Source organism: Chiloscyllium punctatum, chromosome 3 (genome assembly GCF_047496795.1).
Source record: "Chiloscyllium punctatum isolate Juve2018m chromosome 3, sChiPun1.3, whole genome shotgun sequence".
In the NCBI taxonomy this organism is placed as follows: Eukaryota; Metazoa; Chordata; class Chondrichthyes; order Orectolobiformes; family Hemiscylliidae; genus Chiloscyllium; species Chiloscyllium punctatum.
In genome coordinates, this window is record NC_092741.1 from 75,638,742 (window position 1) to 75,664,841 (window position 26,100).

Sequence of the window (26,100 nt, forward strand, 5' to 3'; positions counted from 1 at the left end):
TATCTTGGTTTTGCTCATGCTGGGTATCGGGTCCTTTGTCCTGGCGAGTTGTTGTCTGAGAGTGGCTGTTGGTTTGTGTGCTGTTGAGTTCTAATGGTCGCAGTAGTCTGGCTGTCAGTTCAGAAATGTTTTTGATGTATGGTAGTGTGGCTAGTCCTTTGGGTTGCGGCATGTCTTCATTCCGTTGTCTTTCCCTTAGGCATCTGTTGATGAAATTGCGGGGGTATCCGTTTTTGGCGAATACATTGTATAGGTGTTCTTCTTCGTCTTTTTGCAGTTCTGATGTACTGCAATGTGTTGTGGCCCTTTTGAACAGTGTCTTGATGCAACTTCTTGTGTGTGTGTTGGGATGGCTGCTTTCATAGTTCAGGACTGGTCTGTGTGTGGCTTTCCTGTATACCTTTGTGGTGAAATCTCCATTCAGTGTTCTCTGTACCATCACGTCTAGGAATGGGAGTTGGTTGTCCTTTTCTTCCTCTCTAGTGAATCGGATTCCTGTGAGTGTGGCGTTGATGATCCAGTGTGTGTTCTCTATTTCTGTGTTTTTAGTGATTACAAAGGAAGAAGAACACCTATACAATGTATTTGCCAAAAACGGATACCCCCGCAATTTCATCAACAGATGCCTAAGGGAAAGACATGCCACAACCCAAAGGACTAGCCACATTACCATACATCAAAAACATTTCTGAACTGACAGCCAGACTACCGCGATCACTAGGATTCATAACAGCACACAAACCAACAGCCACTCTCAGACAACAACTCACCAGGACAAAGGACCCGATACCCAGCTTGAGCAAAACCAAGGTAGTGTACAAAATCCCATGCAAGGACTGCACAAAACACTACATGGGACAAACAGGAAGACAGCTAACAGTCCACATCCATGAACACCAACTAGCCACGAAACGACATGACCAGCTATCCTTAGTAGCCACACACACAGATGACAAGCAACATGAGTTTGACTAGAACAACACTACTATAATCGACAAGCCAAACAGAGACAGCCAGGGAATTCCTAGAGGCACGGCACTCATCCACAGGTTCAATCAATAAGCACATCGACCTGGACCCAATATACCAGCCACTGCAGCGGACAGCTGGAACTGGCAACCGGAAGCAGCAGGTACAAATCACTATAAATGCCAGAGGAAACATCACAGAAGCGCTTCACAGGAGGCTCCCAAGCACTGAGGATGTCACCTAGACAGGGGACGAAACATCTAAAACACAAATTCCCAGCTTGGCGAACAGAACCAAAACAACGAACACCCGAGCTACAAATCTTCTCCCAAACTTTGAAATGTAGTTGCATAGTTACTTTGGAGTGGGTAAGAAGAAACCAAACACATCTAATGCATTACATAGCCAGAAATCCTAGTTCAATAATATACATTCAGCGATAGAATCCAAAGGACCTCAGATGAAATCAGGAAGTTAAAACCACAAACTAAACAACGATTTAGACAAATTATAATTTTTGAATAAAATCACTTGGGCAAAAGTAATGGAAAGATATCAATTAGCTGCCATAAAGTAAAGTTGAACTAACATTTCAACTTCAGGACTCATTAATACGTTAGTTTCCAGCATTTTTATTTAAATTTGTTTTAATTATACACACCAGCATGCATTCTTATACAGTTTTATACAAATGACCAAATTATTTCAATACATCCATAACAGCAAGATTTAGGTTTATTGCTTATCTGACTCATGTACAAGAAAGAAAGAAAGAAAGAAAGAAAGAGAGAGAGAGAAAGAGGGAGAGAGAGAGAGAGAGAAAGAGGGAGAGAAAGAGATGAAAGATTTCATGTATGCAAAGTCACACTGCTTGAACTTTATGCCAAGTGCAGCATAAATCAAACCATGAACTCTTTTCAACAATGCCCGAATGATCTACACATTTTTCAATGACACTTAATTTAATAGCCTCCCCATATCTTTTCGGCATTTAAAGAATTCCAGCAACAATTCTTCTAACAATAAGCTATTTTCCTCAAAAACACGACCATGCGAAGCTCAAGTCAAAACAGCATTTTCATATTCAAATTTCAAAATCAGAGAAAATTTTGAAGAAAAATGTCATTTTCCACTCTGTTGTTCTTAGCGATCTGGTAACATAATGGCACTCGTCCACAGGAGAAAAAATATAGTCAGAGGAGAAACATTATTTGGCAGGCCCACACCTCCATTTCAAACAGTCTATATCTTAGTATTCAGTGGCCTTTACATGAAATCATCAGAGTCATAGCCACAATCCTAAATGAAGGAAAAAAATGAATTAGACAAATGATTACTTTGTACAAACAAACAGCAAGAGGTAGGTGGAATTTTCTACTTTAATGGCTGCTCCACATTTAAATGTTACAAATGGAAGAGTGAAACAAAAGAAAGTCAGCATCACAAAAAGATTAGGAAATATTTTTTGATTGCAGACTATACTAGAAGTAGAACATACTAGGAATTAGCACTTCCAAATCGCTGCACAATTGGACTTAAACAAATCCAAAAGTCTAGAATTAATAACTGCAGTATCACATCAACATTGGTCTCTACAGCTGGTGCCCTGTATTGTAAAAGTGGTGAGTATTTATATCTCACCTTTGGTCATCAGTCATGCCTCAGTGGTAATCCCCTCCTCTAAGTCAGAAGGTCATAGGTTCATATCCCACTTAAAAGCCCTGAATGTAAAAATAGAAGCTGACACCTTCAGTGCTACTTTCAGACAAGGTTCAAAATTAAATATGCCCTCTCAAACTGACACAAAAGACCTCACATTACTATCAAAGAACAGTTCTCATATCCTGGTTGATATTCATCCCTCAATGAGTGCCAACAAAATAGCTGATCATTAACATTTTGCTATTTGAGAGATTTTGATGTATTCAAGATTATAATCACACTTCCCACATTTGAAGGGGGCTACACTTAAAAGTCCCTATAAAGGCATTTTGCAAATTCAAATATTTTCTTTAAGCCAGGTATATAATTTTGCCTCTTGGGCCTTCTCTGTCATTAAATAATGTTTGATCTAATTGTAGTTTACTAGTATGTCTTCTTTATCCCTCATTTCTATTAAAAATCTACTTAACTCAGTCCTGAATCAGTGCACTCTGGGGAAGAGAATTATAGACCAATGATTCTCTGAAATAAAAGCTCCTCATCTTAGTCTTAAATGGGAGATTATTTAGTTTTAAATTGCCCCTCCTAGTTCTAGACTCCACAAAAAGGGAAACATCTTCTCAGAGCTCATCCAGTCAGGTTAACTTGGATCGTGTATATTGCAATAAGATTAGATTAGATTACCTTACTTAGTGTGGAAACAGGCCATTTGGCCCAACAAGTCCACACTGACCCGCCAAAACACAACCCACCAAAGTCCCATTCCCCTACATTTACCCCTTCTACTAACACTACGGACAATTTAGCTTGGCCAATTCACCTAACCTGCACATTTTTGAACTGTGGGAGGAAATCGGAGCACTTGGAGGAAACCCACGCAGACTCGGGGAAAATGTGCAAACTCCACACAGTCAGTCGCCTGAGGCGGGAAATGAACCTGGGTCTCTGGCACTGCGAGGCAGCAGTGTTGCCCACTGTGCCACCATGCTGCCCATCTCATTCTTCTAAACTCCAACAGCTACAGGCTAAACCTATCTAACCTTTCCTCAATTCCTTTATCCCAGGAATGATCAAAACAGCCCTCTTCCCATCTGCTTCCAATGCAATTCTCTTTTCACTAGTAAGGACAGTAAAACTACCACACAATCCAAGGCATTGTATGACTGTATCAACACTTACTATTTTGAAGCTTTATGCCCCTTGCAATAAACACTAACATTTCATTAGCCTTCCTAAGCACTTGCTGTATCTATATATTAATATAGTCTTGCCACATTAGTTATAATCAGATGTCTATTGCAGATATTTCCTCCCGATCAAACAATATACTGTTTTTCCTATTTTACCTACCAAAACAGGCAAGTTTACATTTCCCAAATTATTCTCTAACTACCATAGTTTTGCCTGCTAACGTAACCTGTCTAAATCCTTTTGGAAACACTGTACTTATTCACTACAACTTACTTTCCTCCCTATCTTTGTGTCATCAGGGAATTTAGCTACCATACATATAGTTCGTTCATCCAAGTAACTAATTTAGATTGCATATCAAGAGCCCAGCACTGACCAGTGCTCCTCTTATTACAGATCACCAATCCAAAAATGACCCCTTCTATGACCTGTAACCAATAGCCTATCCATGCTAATGTTATTTCCTACACCACAAGCTCTTACTTGGTGAAGTAACCTTTGAAGTGGCATGTTATTGAATGCCTTTTGGAAATTCATGCACAAAACGTTTTTGTTACCCTCGTTTGTTACTTCCTCTAACAATAAATTACTAAAATGATTTTCTTTTCACAAAACCATTTGTCTGCCTGTCTGTATTACGATTTTCTAATTATCCTGTAGTAATGCAAAACTCTCTTTTTAATGCATTTACCCCCCCCCCCCAGACACCGTACAACTGATCTGTTGTTTCCAGCTTTTCATTTCCCACCTTTAGTGCAGATGCATTACATTAGCAACGTTAATCCTCTGGATGCTTTGCAGAACTGAGGAAATTTTGGAAGCTAACAAAAATTGCATCTAGACCATTGGAGAGTAGCCAGCAGAACCTGGCACTTGTTGGCTTTTTGTTCTAACAGTTTCTTAATGACTCTTCCTTAATTAGATTAGATTAGATTAGATTACATTACATTACAGTGTGGAAACAGGCCCTTCGGCCCAACAAGTCCACACCGACCCGCCGAAGCACAACCCACCCAGACCCCTACATTTACCCCTTAATTGTTTCAAGTTCCACCTTCCCTTTTACCCCTTAATATTCAAATATTATTGGGATGCTTCTTGCACAAAATATATGTTTATTGATTCTGCCACTTCCTAGTTTCCCATTAATTCCAAGTCTTACCCTTGATGGCAATGTATAACTGTAGTAATACTTCCCAACTTGAGCTATTTGGACCTCCTTGTTTAATCTGCAAATTGGTGATATAGGCAGTTTCAATATAATTCATTAAAATAAAAAAAAATCCTAATGGTTCAAATCAGAAAATCTAGCATCTAATATACCAAATAGCACAGATTTTATCCCAGCTTAGTGCAAGCAAGATGCTACAAACAGCCTTAGTGACAGAAATATATGTTTTAATGATTTATTTCCTTGTATTTAAATACTGTACTTTATACAGTGTTTTGGTTTTTGGCAGGCAAAGCCTTAACTGCTGGTAAGTGAAAGTATCGTGGAAAAATTGTGAAGGGATGATTAACAAATTTATGAAATTAAACATTTATGCACCATATCACCCATTAGTGCACATATTTGCTTACCTACAGTTATCATAGAATACAACATAACTGGGTGAAACCTCTTGTGTACAATCATTCTAAAATGTTTAATTTTGTTACTGTTTTGAGCTCAAGCATGATACTAATTAACATTTGCCCGATAGAATGTACCACACCGTCAAAGCTTGCCTAACGTCATGTACAAAACCTCACGTGACAAATTACACATTTGATTCTTGAGGTTTAAACTAATATTGGTCACGTTGTACCAATCACTATCTAATAACCAGCTAATACTTTCCTCTAGAATGAATATTTTCTGCCAACAGCGATTACTTATTTAATCAGAAATCACTTCATATGACAATATGTGGTTTTCTGGATCTGAACAGTTCTGCTTTCCTGCAGGTTGTGGTGCAGAAGTTGGCCAGGTCACTATAGAGATCATACTCTCCACACAGAGAGGGAGGAAAATAACCATGTTTTTAAAAAACTGAATTGTGCTAAAATAATAAATTTCAAACTCTTCTATTCAAAATGAAGCTATTCATTTAGCTTGCTGTTTGGTTAGCAGCATTTTTCATCAACTCTACAGGTGAGATTTAATTTAAGAGTTACAGTATTCATTATTATTACTTTTATGATTAGATTAGATTAGATTGCCTAGTGTGGAAACAGGCCCTTCGACCCTCCAAAGAGTAACCCACCCAGACCAATTTCCCTCTGACTAGTGCACCTAGCACTATGGACAATTTAGCACAGCCAATTCACCTAACCTGCACATCTTTGGACTGTGGAAAGAAACCCACGCAGACACGGGGAGAATGTGCAAACTCCACACAGACAGTCGCCTGAGGCCAGAATTGAACTTGAGATCCTGGTGCTGTGAGGCAGCAATGCTAACCACTGAGCCACCATGCTGCCCAATGTAGGAAACATTTGAAGAAATCAAACATTTATATTGTTGGAATCCTATCCAATTGACACTAATTATAAATTATATTTGCCATTTGTGATTTCACTATTCACAAGGATTTCTGGGTACATATTCCTTGTGAATGGTGGGACTTTGCTGTACAATAAATGAAAATTACCAGACCCACACAGTAAAAGTCTTTCTGAAGGGTACTGTTCAATTGTGCAGGTTCACAGAAGCAAAATGAAAGAGCAGAGCAACTCAAACCAATCACAGCATCTATCTGTGTCTGAGCTGTCTCAAGAGAAAAAGGTCACACGTGACTATAAAGTGTCAGTTGTTTGTTACTTAATAAATCCTCCTTATTTGTAACACCCGAAATGCTACCTGCCAACCATTTGTTTTGTCAAGAACCCAAACAGAGGTTTAAGTAATTTACAGAATAGTGAACCATGGACTAGCAGTGGAAAGTCAGCTGGGAGTCCTATATGCTTTCTTGGAGGATTGCTGAATGGTACATGGATCCATGCAGATGTGTGTTCCGCGAGAACAGGCGTGTGTGTGTCATGGTCAAGGAGTTCAACAGTATTACGGTCCAGATTTAAGGGAAGCATAGCCATTGGGAAGAAGCACCAGATGTCTTATTTCTACTGAAGTGCATCCCAGTATTAGTCAAAGTCTTCAGAAAAGGATAGAAAAAAAAAGTTTTGTTTTTAAAAAGTGTTAATTTGGTCAGAATATGCAGAGAGCAATAATTCAATATGACTAAGGACAGGGTGACTGGCAATGCAGCCAATTGTAATTAAATATCCTTACCTGATTGCTGCTCATATTTTCAGACTTCATAAGTGAAGAATAGCACCTAAGGAATTGGTTAAACAAACAGGTTAAACAAAGGTAAAAACCAAAAGAACTGCGAATGCTGTAAATCAAAGAAAAACAAATTGCTCGAAAAGCTCAGCAGGTCAGGCAGCACCCGTGGAGCAAACTCAAAGTTAATGCTGCAGAAAGAGTGACCCTTCCTCAAACTGTTCCAAGGAAGGGTTACTTGCCCAGAAACATTAACACTGATTTCTTTCTACAGATGCTGGCTGACTTGCTGAGCTTTTCCAGCAATTTCTGTTTGCTTTTGAAGCAGTTATTGCCACAACTCTCAAATTCAGGTTTTGTTCCAGCTCATGTCCCACAATTACAGAGTCATAGAAATGTGCAGCATGGAAACAGACCCTTCAGACCAACTTGTCTGTGCCCACCAGATTTCCTAAATAAATCTAGTTAATTTGCCAGCATTTGGCCGATTTCACTCTAAACCCTTCCTATGTATATACCCATCCAATGCCTTTTAAGATCGTAATTGCACCAGCCTCCACCACTGCCTCTAGCAACTCATTCCATACGTGCACCACCCTCTGTGCAAAAATGTTGCTCCTGAGGTCCCTTTTACATCTTTCCCCTCTCACCTTCAACCTATGCCTTTTAGCTTTGGACTCCCTCACCCTGGGGAAAAAAATAGACCTTGACTATTCATGCTGTCGATGATTTTATAAACTTCCATAAGATCACCCTTCAGCCCTAGCCTATTCAGCCTATCCCTATAGCTCCAACCCACCAACCCTGGCAACATTCTTGTAAATCTTTTCTGAATCAGAAGAGTCCATCATAAATATAATGACCCTGAATGCAATTCTCACTAAACTGACAATTACCTTTACTCTAGTTCATCCCCAGGTAGTTCAAGCTATCCATTTTAGTACCTTACTTTTTAGACTGCCTACAAACCTGCTTTTATATTGACCATTTAGCTGACTTGCAATATAGATAACTGCATTATTTCCCTTTCTGTTTCTCAACTTAAATTTATCTGGATTCAGAACAAGTCCATAGAACAGTATTACACTCTAAAATCCTTTACATTATCAACCCACACAAATTTCCCTTTTACAACGACCTTGAAAATGTTGCATATACTGATATCCAAAAAGAATACAGATGTTGTAATTGCACATCATTTCCTTCCACAGTTATTATCTCTAGCTCTAATTTTGAACTGATTGTGAATACTTTCACATACATATCACAATCCTGATTTTTAACTCCTCCTATCTCTTCTTTCCTCACCTTTTTTTCTCTTTTCCACCTGGTTATCTCTCCACATCAGCTTAGACTCCAACCAACTTGTTATTCTCCCAGTAAGGATACTGTCGCAAACTCTTTTCCCAGGAGATACCAGTTAATACCATTTTGCTTCTTTAGCCTAGACACAAGAAATAGGAGCAGATCATACACAGTCTGTTGAGCCTGCCCTCCATTTCAACATATTCATCAATGATCTTAAACTTCCTTCCCACTCCCTATACCTCCTGACTCCCCAAGGCACTAGAATCCATCTATCCCAGCCTTAATCGATTCCACAATGGAAATTCCATAACTATCTTGGGTGGAGAATTCCAAAGATTCACAACACAAAGTGATGAAATTTCACCTCATCTCAGTCCTAAGTGAGCCCTCATCCTGAAACTGTGCCCCAGCATCTTTGATACCTTGACCAGCAGAAACAATCTCTCAGCATCTACCTTTACAATGCCCTGCAAACTCAACATTTTGATGACCTACTTCAAATGCACTTAAGTTAATTCACACAATAACTTATGTAATTGAATGAAATAGATTGCTCCTCTGGAATCACAACAACTTACATATTGAGCCTTTAATATAATAAGACATTCCATGGTATATCACAAGGGTACACATTATAAAGCAAGAAATTTGGAAACATTAAGGCAGATACCAAGGTTTAAGGAACTTCTTTAAGATTGAAGTAGGAATACAGAGGCAGAAATAAAATTTAGCGGGAACTCCAGAGTTTAGAGCCATGAAAATACAGTTAACAATTATGAAGCGGTTTGAAAAGAAAAGAGATGCTCAAGAAGCTAAAGTTCTGTAACTGTTAGTCAAGGAATAAGGCATTAGATAAATGAAAATTGATGCAACTAAGATCACAGTTTTTAGATGCCCACAGGTATCTAAATGTTAGTCAGTGCGAGGTCCCCTAGGAGAGGACTGGAAAAACAAATCTACAAGATGCTTCAGCGGATGAGCCAAGTTAGGGGCAAAGCCAGGGTACATTACGGTAGCTGAGATAGAGATCTAAATAATGGTTTAAACATATATCATGTAAAGTTCATCTTGGGGTCACATCTCACACCCAGGTTGCAGTCAGTCTGTCTTAGCCTCAGTTTTCACAGATAGGGCAAGAGGTGATTAAGGAACCAAAGACAATAGCTTCCCAAAACTTAAGATGAAACTTCTGTTTATTCACTACTAGAGGTCAGATTAACATTCTGATAACTTCGAGACAACAGAAAAATGGTGGAGAAATAGATTTGGGTATTGTCAGTTTACATGTGAAACTGAATGCTGCATTTTTAGGTGATATCACCAAGGGGTAGCAAGTAGATGGAATGTTGGAGGCGGGCAATGACTAAGAGAGCACCAGATTTGAAAAACATTGTGCAGAAGACGACATTGCAGAGGAGTCTTTCTCTTGAAAATGACACCAATAAGTATAGAAACAGTTGAATGCAATCCCATGCAACTAAGTAATAGTCAAGAGGCATTGGATGAAGATGGGTTACACAACCTAGAAAAAAGAGAACTTGTCTTACTTCTAAGTAGTTTTGGGCATAATACTTTAAAACAACATATTTGGGTAAAGTAAATAGAGAAAGCTTGTGCGTTCTCCCACTATGCTGATACAAACCTAAGTTCCTCAGTTTCTTTTCGCTTCTTCATCTCCTCTTTTTCTCTTCGCTTCATCTCTTGAATCTGTGCTTTTCTTTCATTCTGCTCCTCTCTGTTCCTGGATTCCTTTTCTGCTGCCAAATCTGGGAATCGCTCATCTTTAGTTTTCTCCAACCGGTTTAAAATTTCATTAATTTTTTTCTCCACTGTAATTACCTTCACCTATATTTAAATTGTGCAAACAATGACTAAAAAAAATGTAACTTATCTGAGGACAGCTGCATGCAACAACTTTTTGCTATTAATCTTGGTCTATATAGTTGTAATAGGGGAATCTTTAACTCATCTGCATAAAGACAAAATGCACTTTTAATATAATTCAACATTTATTCTCACACATTTTAGTTTTAACTACTCAACACAAATTGTTGATAGTTCCAAATTCCTGGTTTCAGAATTCGAGATCTCACATGTTGACAAAAGAATTATAAATGAAAATCCATATTCCTAATTAACAGTTCTCTAGTGTGCTAACAAAATTGAGTAGTCAAATGGGCAATTATTTCAAGTTCACAGTAATTCCAGATCAAGTTGTGATGCTTACATCTTTTTGTCGGTGAAATCCTATTTGACCCACATCCATATCACCAGTCTTCTTTAGATTAGACCATGGAGTGTACACAACATTTATGTTGTTCATTTTGCATCCTAGTAAACAGAAACAATAAAATCATTATAGGTATACGTAATTTTATTATTACAAACAATACGTTACTCTTAATATTTTGGACAAGATAGTGGCAAGCCTGATTTTTAACAAGTGCAACAATTCATAACAAAATGAACAAGGGAGGAACTAGGCAGTTGAGGCACATTAAAAGCAGGATATTATCAGCTTTAATAACTTTTCCCACATAATCAGAAGTAAATTCAATACAATAGGATATTTGGCTCAGCCTGCTTTGGCTTTTATCCGAAATGCATATAGAGTTATTATGTGCATGTGTCTAGCCTATTTCAATGTTCTTTCAATTATTTAACTGGACCAATTCTACAACTTGATATGGTCTTATCCCTGAAGGAAAGGAAAAGGTTGATAAAGATGATGCAGTTGATGTGCATATCAACTTCTAAAAGACGCTTAAAGTTCAAGTGTATGATCCCAGCTATTGTACTGAAGTCAGAGTTGCAGAATGAAATCTGGTTTGGTATATATGTATACTTTTTTAAAAATTTGGTTAATGGTGGTGGTCAGGGTTTAAAATATAGCCATGAGCTTTCAGAGTTTCTTTAACAGAACAAAGACAAAAAGCTATTTAAATATAAAAGTAGGTTCAAATATTTTAAGCATGCAGCAAAACACAGTCTTACCCTACTTCCTGATACTATCCATTAAAGACTCAAATAATGAAAAAACCCCAAATCAAATCTTTATAATTTCAACGTTTTCGCACACTTACTGTGAACCATGAAATCTACTCTCTCAGCAGATTATCTTCAGATTTCTAACCAAACACTCCTGCTTTGGAAATTTTACAAACTAAATTAGTATATTGAGCTTTCCCTGAACTGATGTGTACTCTTTTATAGGAGAGAAACTATTTTTGCTCCTGTCAGATCAGCCAGGTCTCTTCTGAATTGCATAAATGCTTTCAGTCTCTAGGTTATCTAATCTAAAATCAATCCTCAGTTATCTTGAGCCAAAAACAATCCATTGTTTAACTCCTTGCCATAAACCACCACAGTAAAAACATTGCTATTAAACTCCAGGGGCCTCCTGCTCTTTAACACATACTGGATTAAGTCACTATTGTAAAGGAGTGCCTGAGCTAGTTACTTTTTAAACTCTTTAGGAAATGAGCCAACTCCCATTTGCCACTATTCTAAATCCAAACTCAAACAATACATATGAAAGTCTTTCATCACACTACATTAAAAAAATTGTAAGATAATGCAATTTCTTGGTGTGGGTACAAAAAGGGCATCATGTCATTGTTCCCAGAGGACAAAATTTGAAAATACAGTAAACAGTCAGACATTTAGGAGAACAGAATGGTGAAACGTACAGAAACTTGATAAATTAAATCCAATGTGGAGAAATGTTAATTATTGCATTAAGGAATATGAAGAATTAGAAAAACTAGGCAGTTCACAAACACAATTCATTGTAAGTGTCAAGGCTAGGAGATGAGCTTTATTTAACAAGCTTATGGGATGCTAGGCTTTATAAGTACTTGCATATGTACAAAGATAAGTTATGTTAATCTTTATAAATCACATTATCCTTAGCAGAGGACTACATCCAATTTTGGGGCACCACAATTTAGCAAGAAGTCAAGTTCATTGGTAAGCACATGGAAGAATGCTTGAAGAGCTGGGAGGCTTTTGACAGAACTGAGCAAGGGGAGAGTAAATCGGAACAAGAGTGTTGAAAACTATGATAGGGCAAATGAGGAGGAATTGTTTACACCAACAAGAGACCTGATAGCCAGGACAGCAAAACAGAGTGTGTTTAGTGGATAGGATGGACAAATTAAAGCTCCTCCAAACTGGATTGCATTGCTGAAAAGGGTAGTGAAGGCAGACTCAAAGGTAAGTTACAAAGGGAATTAGACAGATACTGTACTTGGAGAAAGGTATTCAAAGGCCACAGGGAGAAAGGACAGAATTCAGATAGCTCTTTCAAGTGGTCACCTGGGTATGTAACTGATTTTGACAATTCTACTAGTGCTTTCCCCATGGACAATTATCATGCGCTGACAAAAACGTGCATAAAATCTAGTATCTTTGCTCTTTTGTTCTAAAATCTTGTTTCAATAGTTGGTTTCATTCTATGTTTTCTCATTCATCACTAAAAATCTTCAGCAGTCCACCCTATTCTCCTCAAAGTTGTATGAAAATTGGTCTGTTATAATTACCTTGTATGCTATTGGCTTTTACTAGCTGAGCACAGTCAATTAGTACTTCCTTGGGGATGCTGTCAATTGCCTGCCCCTAGGACAAAAAAAAAGATATATATTAACATGCATCTCTTTATATACTTCAAGACATTTCAATTAAAATTCAATGCCTGATTAAGTAATCGCATGCTTTTGCTAAAGAGACTTTTCACTGTTAATGATCTATTGCAACTAACCAGTTCAGCTAAGCAATGAGTTCAACCTTTTCAAGAAATGGACCCAGCAACAAATACAGGTTTATCTCAATTAAAGCACAATGTAATTAATTATTTACAAAACTCTTACAAATAATTGGTTATATTTCTGCAGCAGTCTTTTTTTAAAAAATGTTCTTCAACTCTATCCCACCTCATCATAAAGCATCTGTTCATGAGATACCATATGCATTTGTTACCTTTCAGTATCTTAACCAGTCAAGAGAGTGCAGAAAGTGAATGTCAATATCAAAAACATAACAGCCTCTGCAATGGAGCCTGACTTCACTTTTGCACAAAAGCCACACAAATGGCTTAGAAATCACAGATCACTGGGTAACAATCAGAAATTCTCAGACTTTTCCATTCCGTAGCTCAAAAACCAATCTCACTCTCCAATACCTATCAAACCTGGCTAAGATCAAATACTTCAGTACAGAGCAGACTTCAAGCATGTAACATTCTAACCCACCTGCGTCAGTAGCCCATTATTCCATCCTCCCAAGATTAATTTTTAAAACACATGAAACAGAAGTTGTATCAAAAGAAACAACTTCTACTTCATATATAGAACTGATCATTAGTTATTTGCATGTGACAAATATTCAAGTAATCAGGCCACTTGTTTAAGGGACAAGGTGAAATTAAATTCTCAGATTACCATAAATCCTGCCTGAAAATTGATAGTATTGTAATACACAGATGGCAATTTAAAAAAATTGATAAAGCCACTTTCTTAAAAAGGGAAAGGGATCCTGTACATCTTACCTTGTACAGTCGGAGGTACACATGGGCTGAAGACAATTTATCCACGTGAAACCTAAAACCAAGAGAACAATTCTATACATACTAGTGATGACAAAAAACAATGCATTATACGATTGAGACTGCAACACCATCAGCTCATCACTAATTGCAACAAAAAGGATTAGCAGCATTACGAAAATAAGAAGAATGCTTGAAATTTGGATAGAACAAGCAGACAAATAACTAATGATATATATTAACATACCAAACATCTTCTGGCCATCCATATTTTATTAGGTCTTCATCTACATTTAAAAAAAAACACAAGTTGCACAATGCCAATTTGTTAGCCAGCTGGATGATTCCATTCAAAACATCAAATACTATTTGATTATCTTTAAAAGACACATTGAATTGCTAATTCCTGTTAGCCACTATTTAGAGATTCATCTGAGTGTAAATTATTCATAACCCTCTACTTCGGTCATGAAGCAATAAAGAAATCCTTCTTTTAATCCTAGGTAAAAGACTAGAAAAGGATATTGCAAACAGTAACTGAAATTATAATCGTAACAATCCCTCCCTGCAGAATGTCCTCAGCTTTCAAGCAAAGCACAGCTGATTATTATTTCATCAAAGCCAATAATAGCGCAATGAGCCAAATGTCAAAGGAATTCTATCCTTATACAGCCAATTTAATCATCATGTCAGTTTTTTATGTCAATTACACCAATTTCTCTGGCACAAAAACTCTTTTCATAGCAATAAGCTGAACAGCTAGTTAATGATACTAAAGGAAAGCATGGCAACTTGTGCTGATTAATAAAGTTGATTGTAGGCAGACATGGACACGCTAACTGAAGACATTACCTTCCAGTACTACTATGAGGAAATGCCCAAAATCAAATGAAATGAGGTAATAAGTGATGAATGAATTAAAGGTTAACTCTGTTTGAAATGTTTGTATAGAAATGGGAGCTAGTGAATTAATTGGGGGGGTCAGCTTTATGAAATGTGGCTAACTGAAATAAAGCATTGACATAAAAGTGTGATCCTAAATTCTGATTAAATAGTTATCTTCTGAAGTATAATAGACAGAGCACAAAAAAAACCTCAATCAAGACAGACTACAGCCCTTCTGCCATAGCAGTTATAACAAGCATACTTCTCCAAGATATTCATCTAATTTGACAAGAATAACTAAGCTAATTGCATTTATTGTCTTACTGGCAAAATATTCCTAGTCCTGATCAGTTTAGAGATTTAACATTTTTTATAATTTGGGTGGGATTTCCTTGCTCTCTCTCATACCAAATATCATTTATTAAAATTATACAAAGATGATAGTTTCTTCTGAGATCACTTGAAACCAGCATCTGTAAATCTTTCATCAGATTAGTGAAAAGGAAATACTTACTTTCATATTTATCCTTTCCCATATAGATTGTATATGGTGAAGAAATCACTGCAATAAAATAGAAATACTTCAATTTGCTAAATTATATTGTTGTATCAAAAATGAAAAATAGGAAAGCAATCTAAAAAGCAGCTAGATTTATAAATTCCAAAACTTCACATTTCACGTCACAACTTTGTGAGTTTACCATTCTAATGATTTCTCACCATTAATTATACATTATATTTAGATTTAGAGAACATTATTTCATTAAGTTCTGATTTCATTTTCTCCACTAATATTTGTCTTATCAGTAGGAGGTCTCATTTCCTTGATCAACAGAGCAGCAATAGTTGAAAGAGGGGTGACACAAAAATTTAAAATAGAATTTAATTATTTTAATTCTGTCCCAAACGGCTGAAAGTCTTCCCACTGTGGCTGCAATAAAGACTACATAATTTTTAGTGACACCGGTTGAGGACATGGAAAGAAAACTCCCACGCTCTTTGAAATGGTGCCATTATCTTTTCCATCTATCGAAGGGGGCAGACATGGTTTAGCAACTTTGCTGAAAGGCAACATCATTGACAATTCAGAACATCCTTAATACTGTAATGGAGTGTCAGCCTAGGTCTTGTGCTAGAGTTTCTAGAGACAGCTACACAAAATCTGACTCAGACAGATGCAACAATGTCGCAGCATGTTATAAGTAGTTCACAATTAAGAATTTTTTTTTGTAATTATGCTATCCAACATGTAAATGTCTTTTAAGAATTATAACTTGAATTTAAAGTGACTTTGACAATAGATGTTTTACAGAAGCATAAAGCAAACAAAATTTTACATTGAACTGTAGAAGGAGATGTTAGGACAGATTATCAAAAGCGTTGTCACAAAGGTAGGTTTTAAACAGCAACTCAAATGAGGAAAGAAAGGTAGAAACAAAGAGGTCTAAATTAGGATTTCTAGAATGTAGGATCGTGGCAGTTAAACTCTGCTACCAACAATAAAACAATTAAAATCAAGGATGTTTAAAAGGCAAGAACTGGAATGTTGTAGGACATTACAGAACTAGAGCAGGGAGCAACGGCCTGGTAAGACTACTGCTAGATAATTAATCCAGAAATTGAGCTAATATTCTGGATACCTACATGTGAATTCCACCACTGCACATTTTCAAATTTGACTTTAAAAAATTGAATGAATCTACTGATGACCATGGGACAATTGCTGATTGTTGAAAAAAATCCATTTGACTAATATCTTTCGGGGAAAGACATCTGTCACTCTCACCTGGTGTGGCCTGCATACAACTCTGCAGTCACAGTAACGTGGTTGACTCTCAACTGGCCTCTGAAATGACCTAGCAAACCACTCAGTTGTATCAATCACTTTGAAGTCTGTAAGATAGGAAATTAGGCAGACACCTGGCATTGACCTAGGCACCAGAAAAAATATCAGAATCAGTCCTGTTATTCCTGCAAAGTCCTCCATACTAACATCTGAGGGTTGATGCCAAAATTGGGAGAGCTGTCTCTCCGTCTAGTCAAGCAACAGCATGAGTCATACTCACAGAAAGATACCTGACAGCCAGTGCCATCTCCATCCCTGGCTATGTCCTGTCCGATTGGAAGAGTGACCACAACACAGTCCTTGTGGAGATGAAGTTCCCTTCACATTGAGAATAACATCCATCATGTTGAGTTGGACCATCATTGTACTAAATGGGACAGATTTTGAACAGATCTAGGAACTCAACACTGGGCATCCATGAGGCACTGTGAACTATCAATGAATTGTTTTCCAGCACTATCTGCAACCTAATGGCTAGTATAGCCTCCACTCAACCCTGGTTCAATGGGGGTGGGGTGGGGAGGGGAGGGTGGGGGGTGGGGAATACAGAAGGACATGCCAGGAAAAGCAGCAGGCATTCCTGAAAAAAATGTCAACCTGATGAAGCTATCAAAAAGGACTATTTGCATGCCATACAGCAGAAGCAGCAAATGATAGACAGAGCTAAGATCGCACAAGCAACAGATCAGATTGGAGCTCTGCTACATCTAATTGCGGAGGACAATTAAAGAACTCAGTGAAGGAGGCAGCTCCACAAATATCCCCATTCTCAATGACGGAGGTGACCAACACGTCAATGCAAAAGATAAGGCACGTGATATCAAGAAATAGTTGGAGGGACTGGCTATGCAAAGGCTATAGGTTCTGACAATATTCCAGCAATAATATCGAGGATTGGGCTCTAGAACTTGTCACTCCCCAAGCCAACCTCTTCCAGTACAGTTACAATGCTAGCATCTACCCAATAATGTAGTAAATTGCCCAGGTATACAAAAAGCAGGACAAATCCAACCCAACCAATTACTGCCCCATCAGTCTACTCTCAATCATCAGTAAGGTGATGGAAGGTGTCATTGACACTTATGAAGTAGCATCTGCCCAGCACTAACATGACCAGTTTGGGTTCTGCCAGGGCAAACAGTTCTGGATTTCATTACAGCCTTGGCTCAAACACAGAAAAGCACCTAATTCAAGAGGTGAGCATAGAATGACACCCCTTGACATTAAGATTGCATTTGACCAAGGAGCTAGCAAAACAGGAATCAATGGGTATCGGGGCAAGCTCTCTACTAGAGTCATACCTAGCACGGAGGAACTTGGTTTCTGTTGTTGGGGTGTCAGTACCCTCAAGGTAGTGTCCATTGCCCAACCATCTTCAGCTACTTCATCAGTGACCTTTCCTCCATAAGAAAAGAATGAGGATGTTCGTGGATGTTTGAACAATTTTCAGCACCATTCATGATTCCTCAGGTAATGAAGTTGTTCATGTTCAAATGCAATAAGATCCAGACAATATCCAGGTTTGGGTTGACAAGCGGAAAGTAACATTCATACAACTCAAATGCCAGGCAATGTTTTCCAGATGCTCAATTTGACCATCTCTCCTTGACATTTAATGGCACAACCACCACTGAATCACCAATTATCAATGTCTTGGGGTTACCATTGACCAGAAATGCAACTGGCCTTACCATATAAATACAGTGGTATAGAAGGTTAGGTCAGAGGCTAGGAATACTGCAATGAGTAATTCACCACCACCCCCAAACCTGTCCACGACCGACAAGTCAATGCTCCCCACTCCTTCCACCACTGATGCTCAGTACCAGTGTGTACTATCTACAAGATAGAAGGCAGAAAGTCACCAAAGGTCCTTAATTAGCACATTCCAAACTCTCAAACGTAAAGAAAGCACTCCCACAACAGAAGGGCAAGGACAGCAGATAAATGGGAACACCAACACCTGCAAGTTCCCCACCCAACCATTCCCTGTCCTGACTTGGAAATACATTTCCCTTCCTTCACTGTCACAGGGTCAAAACCCTGGAAATTCCCTCCCTAGTGACACTGAGTTTATCTACAGAAGGTTGACTACAGCATTTCAAGGCAGGAGCTCACCACCATCATCTTTTTGAAAAACAACTAGGGACAGGAATGTCCCAACAGAGTATAAACAAAAATTTCTTGGGGGGGGGATTTGAAAACTTCATTGAGTGTTTTGAAAATCCAGGTGTTGCTCACCTGGAAACCAATGTTGTCAGGGAGCACAGAAGAAGGGATTAGCAGGACCTGATGCAAGTTAAGATGTGGTGGTATGGTTGACTGTGAAGAGTAGAAATCAAGAAGCTGGCCAAGAATGTACTGGAAATGTTAAGTCTAAAGCATAACAGAAGTACAGCTGGAAGTTTCGGCAGTTCATGAACCAACACAGGGCTTGAGTTGAGCAATGTTATAAAGCTGGATATGGATGGTTTTACTGATATGTGGTTAGAAGCTCAGCTTGAGCTCAAGTGATACCAAGTTCTCAAACAGTCCAATTTATCTTCAGTTACCAGGAAGGAGAGGGTGAATAGTGACAAAATGAAGTTTGTGTTGGGAACCTGAAGACAAAGACTCGGTTGAATGTTTAGCTAGAGGAAACTCCTGCTCATCCAGTACTTTCAACTCAGCAAAGGGCCAAGTACTGTCTGCCTCCTTATTAATATAGCAGCAAGGGCCTATAATTAAAAACCACCAGCTGAATTTCCTAATTTCTGATATGTCCAGTGGCTATTGCAAACTGCTTGTCTGTAGATTTAAGCTGAGGCAATTGGCATTAGTGTAACAGTAGTCACTACTAAGAAGCTATCATATAGAACAGAGAGAGATGGTTACTTGTATAAGGAATTTAACAGTATGCACCTCCACTTCCCAGCTGGTACATAACTAAATAACAAATACAGCGGTCAGCAGGTTATTACAACACAAATTAAACCACACAAGTAATTTAACACAACAAATACGATGAGATGGAATCTGGCTCCTAGTAAGTATATCTCAAGTGCCAAAATTGCTGGCTGGGAAGTGAGATATCCTGCATTGCAGAGGCAGAGTTTGAAAGACAGATTGCATATGGTGCCTTATTTGTGAAAAACACAAGCACTTCTAATTTAACACATATGTGTTGTATCAATTATTTAAAGTGAAATTTATCTGTTTAAAATATCCTCTGCCTCCAAGTGCTTGAATTATATTGATTTTAGTTGATACAAAACAGTAAAAGTTTTAAAAAATGAAATCTTGTCCAGCACTTTTTTTTTGCTGGTGTTGTGGAGATTATTTTTAAAATGTTATCAGTCTCTACAAGGATAAGTTTAAAGAAGCTGCCACACTAAGGTGATTCATACATACTGGAGGCAGTGTAAACTTAATTCTTTATCACTTAGGCTTTTAAAATCTATTAGGAGCAAACAGAGGAGAGAGAGATGATAAGTTGAGATGAATATTGCAATATCAGAGCATCAGAAAACATTCGGTGTTAACTGTGCTGCTCCTTCTACCAATTAGATCTATTTCAGAGGCAATAATCATTGAAAGAGAACTTTAGTTTTGTTCTAACCAATCCTTAAACACAGCATACTCTTACATGATAACAGAGATGCAATACTATACCTTCTTAATGTTGAAACAGCACTGAAACAATTATTCTGTCACCCATTTGTGCAACTGTCCTTAGAAAACAGCCTAACTTCCATCAGTGTCCCCAACTGCGGATTCACATCAGAGCCTGAGGACATTCAGCGATATCTAAAGAAAACCCCCATCTGTTCGAGAACAATTCAATACTGCACAGCTGCTACAAGTAAAAGGGTCTCTAAAAATGTGACTTCTGCAATGTTGTGTCTTCAGGTCATTAAGCCTTCTAAATTTAAAAATACTTCAGTTGAAATGTTAATGCTTGTAATTAAGAAAGAAAGGCCAACTTAACAGATCTAGGCCCAAGAAGGGCACAATCCAATTGAGTGAAAGTCTTGGCAACAACCGCAAACTTTATGAGAGAAGTTTCTCAATTTTCTAAGACAGTCTAGGCCACAGGAGGTAAATCATTTTCTACTCCACCATTCTCTGCGTTCAAAATATTCATCCTCTGACCTTCATGCCACCTTCAGCAGAATACTATCACTAGACACATCTTCCCCTCCAATATCAGTATTCTGCAAGGCCTGTTTTCTCTGCAACTTGGTCCACACATCCACTACTCCTAATACTCCTTCCTCTCTATGACATCTCCCTCCTACCCCACATAACTTTCCTTACAAACAGTAAGATACAACACTTATTTTACATCCTCCCTCCTCTCTGCCCAAATACCCAAGCACACCTCCCAAGTGATGTAGCTTTTCACTTGTACTTCTTTCAACTTAAGTCTATTGTATTCGCTGCTCACAGCCTGGTCTCCTTTGCATTAGCGAGACCAAGCAGATTAAATAAATGCTTTGAGGAACATCTCTGCTCTCTAAGATTGATCCCAACCTTTCAATCATTTGCCATTATAAACCACCTTGCTCCCATTTTCTGCTGGACAAGCACATGGACAGCAGTAAATTGAGGGGTGTATAGGTTAGGTTGATCTTAAATTAAGATAAATGCTTTGCACAACATCATGGGCCAAAGGGCCTGTATTGTTCTATGTCTATGTTAACATTTCCACAATGAACATGCTGCAGTGTTCCAACAAAATTCAATGAAACAGGGGAACAGCACTTTATTTTTCACTTAGGCACTTTATAGGCTTCAAGACTCAACACTGAGTTTAACAACTTCAAAATATGACCTTTCACAGGTTCTCCTCCATGCTCCCCTGTTCCCAAATCGCTGGAACACATTTTCAATTTACATGCAGAAAGTAGCATAGTAATCTTTCATCACTGATTCCACCATTCCTATGTTCAACTGTGAATAAATAAACATGTAGTGGAAAACTCACAAATGTTTAATTTCTAGCATCAGTTCTCATTTAGAATACTTTGTGAAACCCAAGCTATCTTTCAAATTATGATATACACAATGCACTAACAGTCAGCTGCCTTACAAGTAACATCTTAGTTCCTCGTAGCTCCTGATGCAAATCAGCCAGCTACTTTAGATTACAACCATTATGAAATATTTCTAGGGTAGGACTGAAATACTTTTTTTTAAAAAAGCAGTAAGTGGTCATTCAGCCTCTTGAGTCTGCTCAATTATTCATTAGGATAATTGCCAATTAGCTACCTCAGTTACATCTTTGCTCATTAGTCCAAATTCCAAATGTTCACAGTATTTTGACTGCAGGACTTCTCATCTTACCCCTAAATAGCAAAACATTTTTTCTGTTTAGACTCTCCAGGCAGGGGAATTACCTTCTCGGCAGCTCTCCTGTAAAGTCCCTCCCTTGAAGAATGAAAAGGGAAGAAATGTCATACAAATACATACACAAATAGTGGTCTTAAGTTTGTTTGATTTTCTTCTAGTCGGATTATCTGTATTAATATCTTATCAACAAAGATTAGATTAGATTCCCTACAGTGCGGAAACAGGCCATTTGGCCCAACAAGTCCACATCAATCCTCCAAAAAGTAACTCATCCAGACCCATTTCCCTCTGACTAATGCACTAACACTATAGGCCAATTTAGCATGGCCAACTCACCTGACATGACCATTTTTGGATTGTGGGAGGAAGTCGAAGCATCCAGAGGAAACCCATGCAGACAGGGAGAGAATGTGCAAACAGATAGGCAATTGCCCAAGGCTAGAATCTAACCTGGATTCCTGGCGCTATGAGGCAGGATTGCTAACTACTGAGCCACCGTGCCACCCAAAATTAAAGTAGATAAATGCATGAAGAACAGAACTAGTATATTCTGAATTGATCATTCCTGGAGGATTGTCTATGCTTATTGACCAAGCTAAATTTGTTGCCAAAAAGGAACTCATCAGGTGTCTGAGGTATGGTGATATAGTTCAACAACTGAAACAAAAAAAGGACTGGTTTCAGCATGAAAATACTGGAGACAGCAAACTGTGAGGGGAACACAGAGATGCTTCAGCATGATTTGGTACACTCTGAGTGATGCGATGCATGGCAGATAGGAGTACATATAGAAAAATGAGAGAGTTGTAACTTTGGTACCAAATCCCAGGAAGGCAAATTAGCTGAATGGTGATAGATTGTTTGGTGGTGGTAGTAGTGGAGGACCAGGACGAGGACGAGGATGAGGACGACGAGGACATGCTTATTCACATGTCGCTGAAAGCAAGCATGCAGGTGGTGGAAAAAAAAAGAAAATTGTACGTTGACCCTCATAACAAAAAGGATTCAAGTAAGCAGCAGGGATATCTTGCAGGATTACAGCATCTCTGAGACCACACCTGGAATCAAGTGTGCAGTTTTGGTCTCTTTATATGAGGAAGGATGTTCTGCTTAGGGAGGGAACACAACAAATGTTTGCCAGACTGATTCCTGGGATGATAGGACTGATGCATGAAAAGAGATTGGATCTATTCACTGGAGTTTACGAGAATGAGGTTGGGAGGGGTCTCATAGAAACCTACATAATATTCTAACAAGACTTCACACAATATGATCATAACAGAGGTGATCTAGGCAATAATCCATTAGTTCTTAAAGACTAAGCTATAGCATTGTGGAAATGAAACCTCAAACATAAATAACCTAATGTATTCAAAAATATGAAAAAATTAAAAAAAGGTAACATGTTACCAGTTTACACTTGATCCCAAGGCCATCAGTTATGGCTCTGATCTGGAACAAATTGTCCCAGCATTCATTCTACACGGGACGCTTTATCCTGCCAGCAGACACACATGTGCCTGAAGTACCTTTATTAATTACAATCAAACAGATCATCTACATTCTTGAACTAATCCTGAAAAAAAACTACACAATCTTTCTTATAATAACTGGACTGTTTATGATTTACATTAACTGAAACAAGGCATTCAATTTGCATGCATTACCATTACTTCCCAAAAACAATTATCTAAAGGATAAATCCTTACACTGTTTCTATAGCCCTTTATTCCTCTTTCCTTCAACTTCCTATTTGACCAAATTATATTTTAAATTTTGTTGCAAGTAACCTTGGGTACAAAGTGGCTGCTTAGAGGTACATGACAAACACACAGGGAAAACTTAGTTCAACATTGGTGATAACCTTCTAATAAAATATGCCAGTTTCTAGGGGAATTCCAACCTACACATTAATGAGAAGGAAGCAGTTAAGATAGTAACGAAATAAACAAAAACTACAAATGTCGGAAATCTGAGACTAAAACAGAGGGCAGGAGAAACACAACAGGTCTGGTAGCATCTGTATATAGAAAACAGAGATAGATAGCTGAAGGGTGGAATGAATGATGAGGATTTGACACACATAATTGCTAACAAGAAGCGTAAATGTTTGAAAATGACTTGACTGTGCTACAGCCCATACTGGAGCATCGCTCCGCCAGCTTGCATTGAGCCATACTGCAGCAGGCCAAAACAGAATATATTGACATGGGAACATGGTTGGTTGATGAAATAGCAGGCACCTGACAGCTCAAGGTCATTTCTTACTGCCAAAATGTAGGCAAAATAATCACCCAGTCTGTGTTTAGTCTCCCCAGTGTTGAGTCCACATTGTGAGAAGCAAATACAGTGGACTAGATTACATAAAATAAAGGCAAATCACTTTCAGCTGGAAATTGTGTCTGGTGCCTTGGATGGTGAAGAGGAAAGAAGTAAATTGACAAGTGTTGCACCTTTTGTGATCACATGGCAAGGACACTTGCCATTCACCTCATCTACACCCCTCATGATTTTATAAACCACTACAAGTTCACTCCTCAACTTCCTACATTTCAGTGAAAAATCCAGCCTGTCCTTCTAATTCTAACACTCCATTTCCAGCAACATCCTGGTAAATATTTTCTTAACAATATCGTTCCCTAAAAGGGTGACCAGAACTGAACACAATACTCCAGAAGAAGCCTCACCAATGTCCAGTACAACCTTAACAAAGCATCCCAACTCAAATACTTAAAAGGTCTGAGCAATGAAGGCAAGTGTGCTAAACACCTTTTTAGCCATCCTATCTACATGTGATGCAAACCTCAAAAAAGTTACATACCTGTACTCTACATATCTGTTCTACAACACTAACCATGGTCCTATCATTAATTGTAGGAGTCCTGTCCTTATTTGGAAAGTGTCGACTTGTGAGAGGAGAGGGAGGGAAGAGAACAGGTAATGGCAGAAGTATGGGAAACAGGTCAGACACGGCTGAGGGCTCTTTCAACCACGGTGGTGGGGAATCCTTGTGTGGAAAAAGATGCACATTTTTGACCCCCCCAGACAGATGGCACCATCAAAACTAATGTGACTAAGAATTGGGAGAATGGGACGGAAATATTCTCTGGACACCATCTCCACGTTATTTATTCTCTTTCCCACCACACCAGGAGCTCACATTTCAACCTTACCTAGCTATTTCCATTTCTGAAGGGTCACCAGACTTGAAACGTTAATTGTGTTTGCTACATAGATGCTGCCAGACCTGATTTTCTCCAGCAATTTCAGTTTTTGTTAGCGTCGTAATAAAGTGCTCTAATTGAGGGAAGGTCACCTACATTTGTAATACTTTGCTTTGCACGAACACCATATGAAGCATAAAGTAAAAGCTAAAAAGGAAGCGGTCTTTCCAGGTCAAAAAGGAAAGTTTTCCCAAAGGAAATCATGAAAGGAGGCAATTCCCTGGGAGGAGACTAGGCCATGCTCAAACACCTACCTCCCCCACACCGTTCATAAGGAACAACGTTAAAGTTTAGAACCACTTCAAAGAAGGTTTCAAGTAACAGAGATTTACGATGGACAAATGCCACCGATATACTCACCATTACTGGTGAAATAGTAAACCATGGTCAGTCAGTAGGCTCCAGCTCAGGCTCGGAGCGAAGGGAAATTAATGGAGGAGCCGGCGCTGAGGTCACGTGATCACTGCGCTGCAAGCGCCTCTGGGTGCAAGCTGCAGCAAGAGTTTTCCACAGTGTTTCAGGACGGAAGAAATAAGCAATGCAGTCAAACTGAAACCCGGTCAGCTAAGTGCTCTGCAATCACTCATATGCATAAAATCTCTTTTTTGAAACAGAGCAGATCGGATGTCAACCTCTCATTTCTTCGTGTTTTTCCCCGCTGCAATTTTTTAAAAAAATGTAACGGTCTGAAGAAATTGGGCAGATCGCACTCTGAAAGTTGGTTTACTTTCCATATTGCCACTGAAGATGTTTGATCTAATTTCTTACTTTCTGTCCACATCGAACCGCGGACGTTCGAGGCCATGGGGAAAGGGTTGGACTGCGCTGCTTAGTCCAATCCGAGCGGTTTTCGGAAAAGATTGACAGATCCTCCATC

The 26,100-nt window shown here is 38.5% G+C and overlaps 1 protein-coding gene across 5 annotated transcripts; it reads right to left on the reverse strand.

The window, feature by feature from the left end:
- Positions 1 to 1,585: 1,585 nt before the first annotated feature.
- On the reverse strand, positions 1,586 to 26,039 carry ccdc25 (coiled-coil domain containing 25). Of its 5 annotated transcripts, none has more exons than XM_072555271.1 (10): positions 25,584 to 26,035; positions 22,047 to 22,077; positions 15,337 to 15,384; positions 14,185 to 14,224; positions 13,941 to 13,992; positions 12,937 to 13,012; positions 10,623 to 10,726; positions 10,038 to 10,240; positions 7,094 to 7,139; positions 1,586 to 2,268 (listed from the first exon to the last, which is right to left on the reverse strand). In XM_072555271.1, the coding sequence occupies exons 1-10, from the start codon at positions 25,584 to 25,586 to the stop codon at positions 2,236 to 2,238; spliced, it is 636 nt and encodes a 211-aa protein (XP_072411372.1). In that variant the 5' UTR covers positions 25,587 to 26,035; the 3' UTR covers positions 1,586 to 2,235. The 5 variants fall into 5 exon arrangements, with proteins under 5 accessions (XP_072411372.1, XP_072411392.1, XP_072411384.1 ...); XM_072555291.1 differs by lacking the exon at positions 22,047 to 22,077 and adding an exon at positions 16,609 to 16,753 and having other exon boundaries at positions 25,584 to 26,034; XM_072555283.1 differs by lacking the exon at positions 22,047 to 22,077 and having other exon boundaries at positions 25,584 to 26,033.
- Between the last annotated feature and the right edge of the window lie 61 nt (positions 26,040 to 26,100).

Coding starts and splice junctions, on each gene's coding strand:
- ccdc25 (XM_072555271.1), bottom strand. Junction 15,385..22,046: donor ACAGGAGAGCTGCCGAGAAG/GTAATTCCCCTG, acceptor ATTTTATTGCAG/TGATTTCTTCACCATATACA. Junction 7,140..10,037: donor AAAGAAACTGAGGAACTTAG/GTTTGTATCAGC, acceptor CCAATTCCTTAG/GTGCTATTCTTCACTTATGA.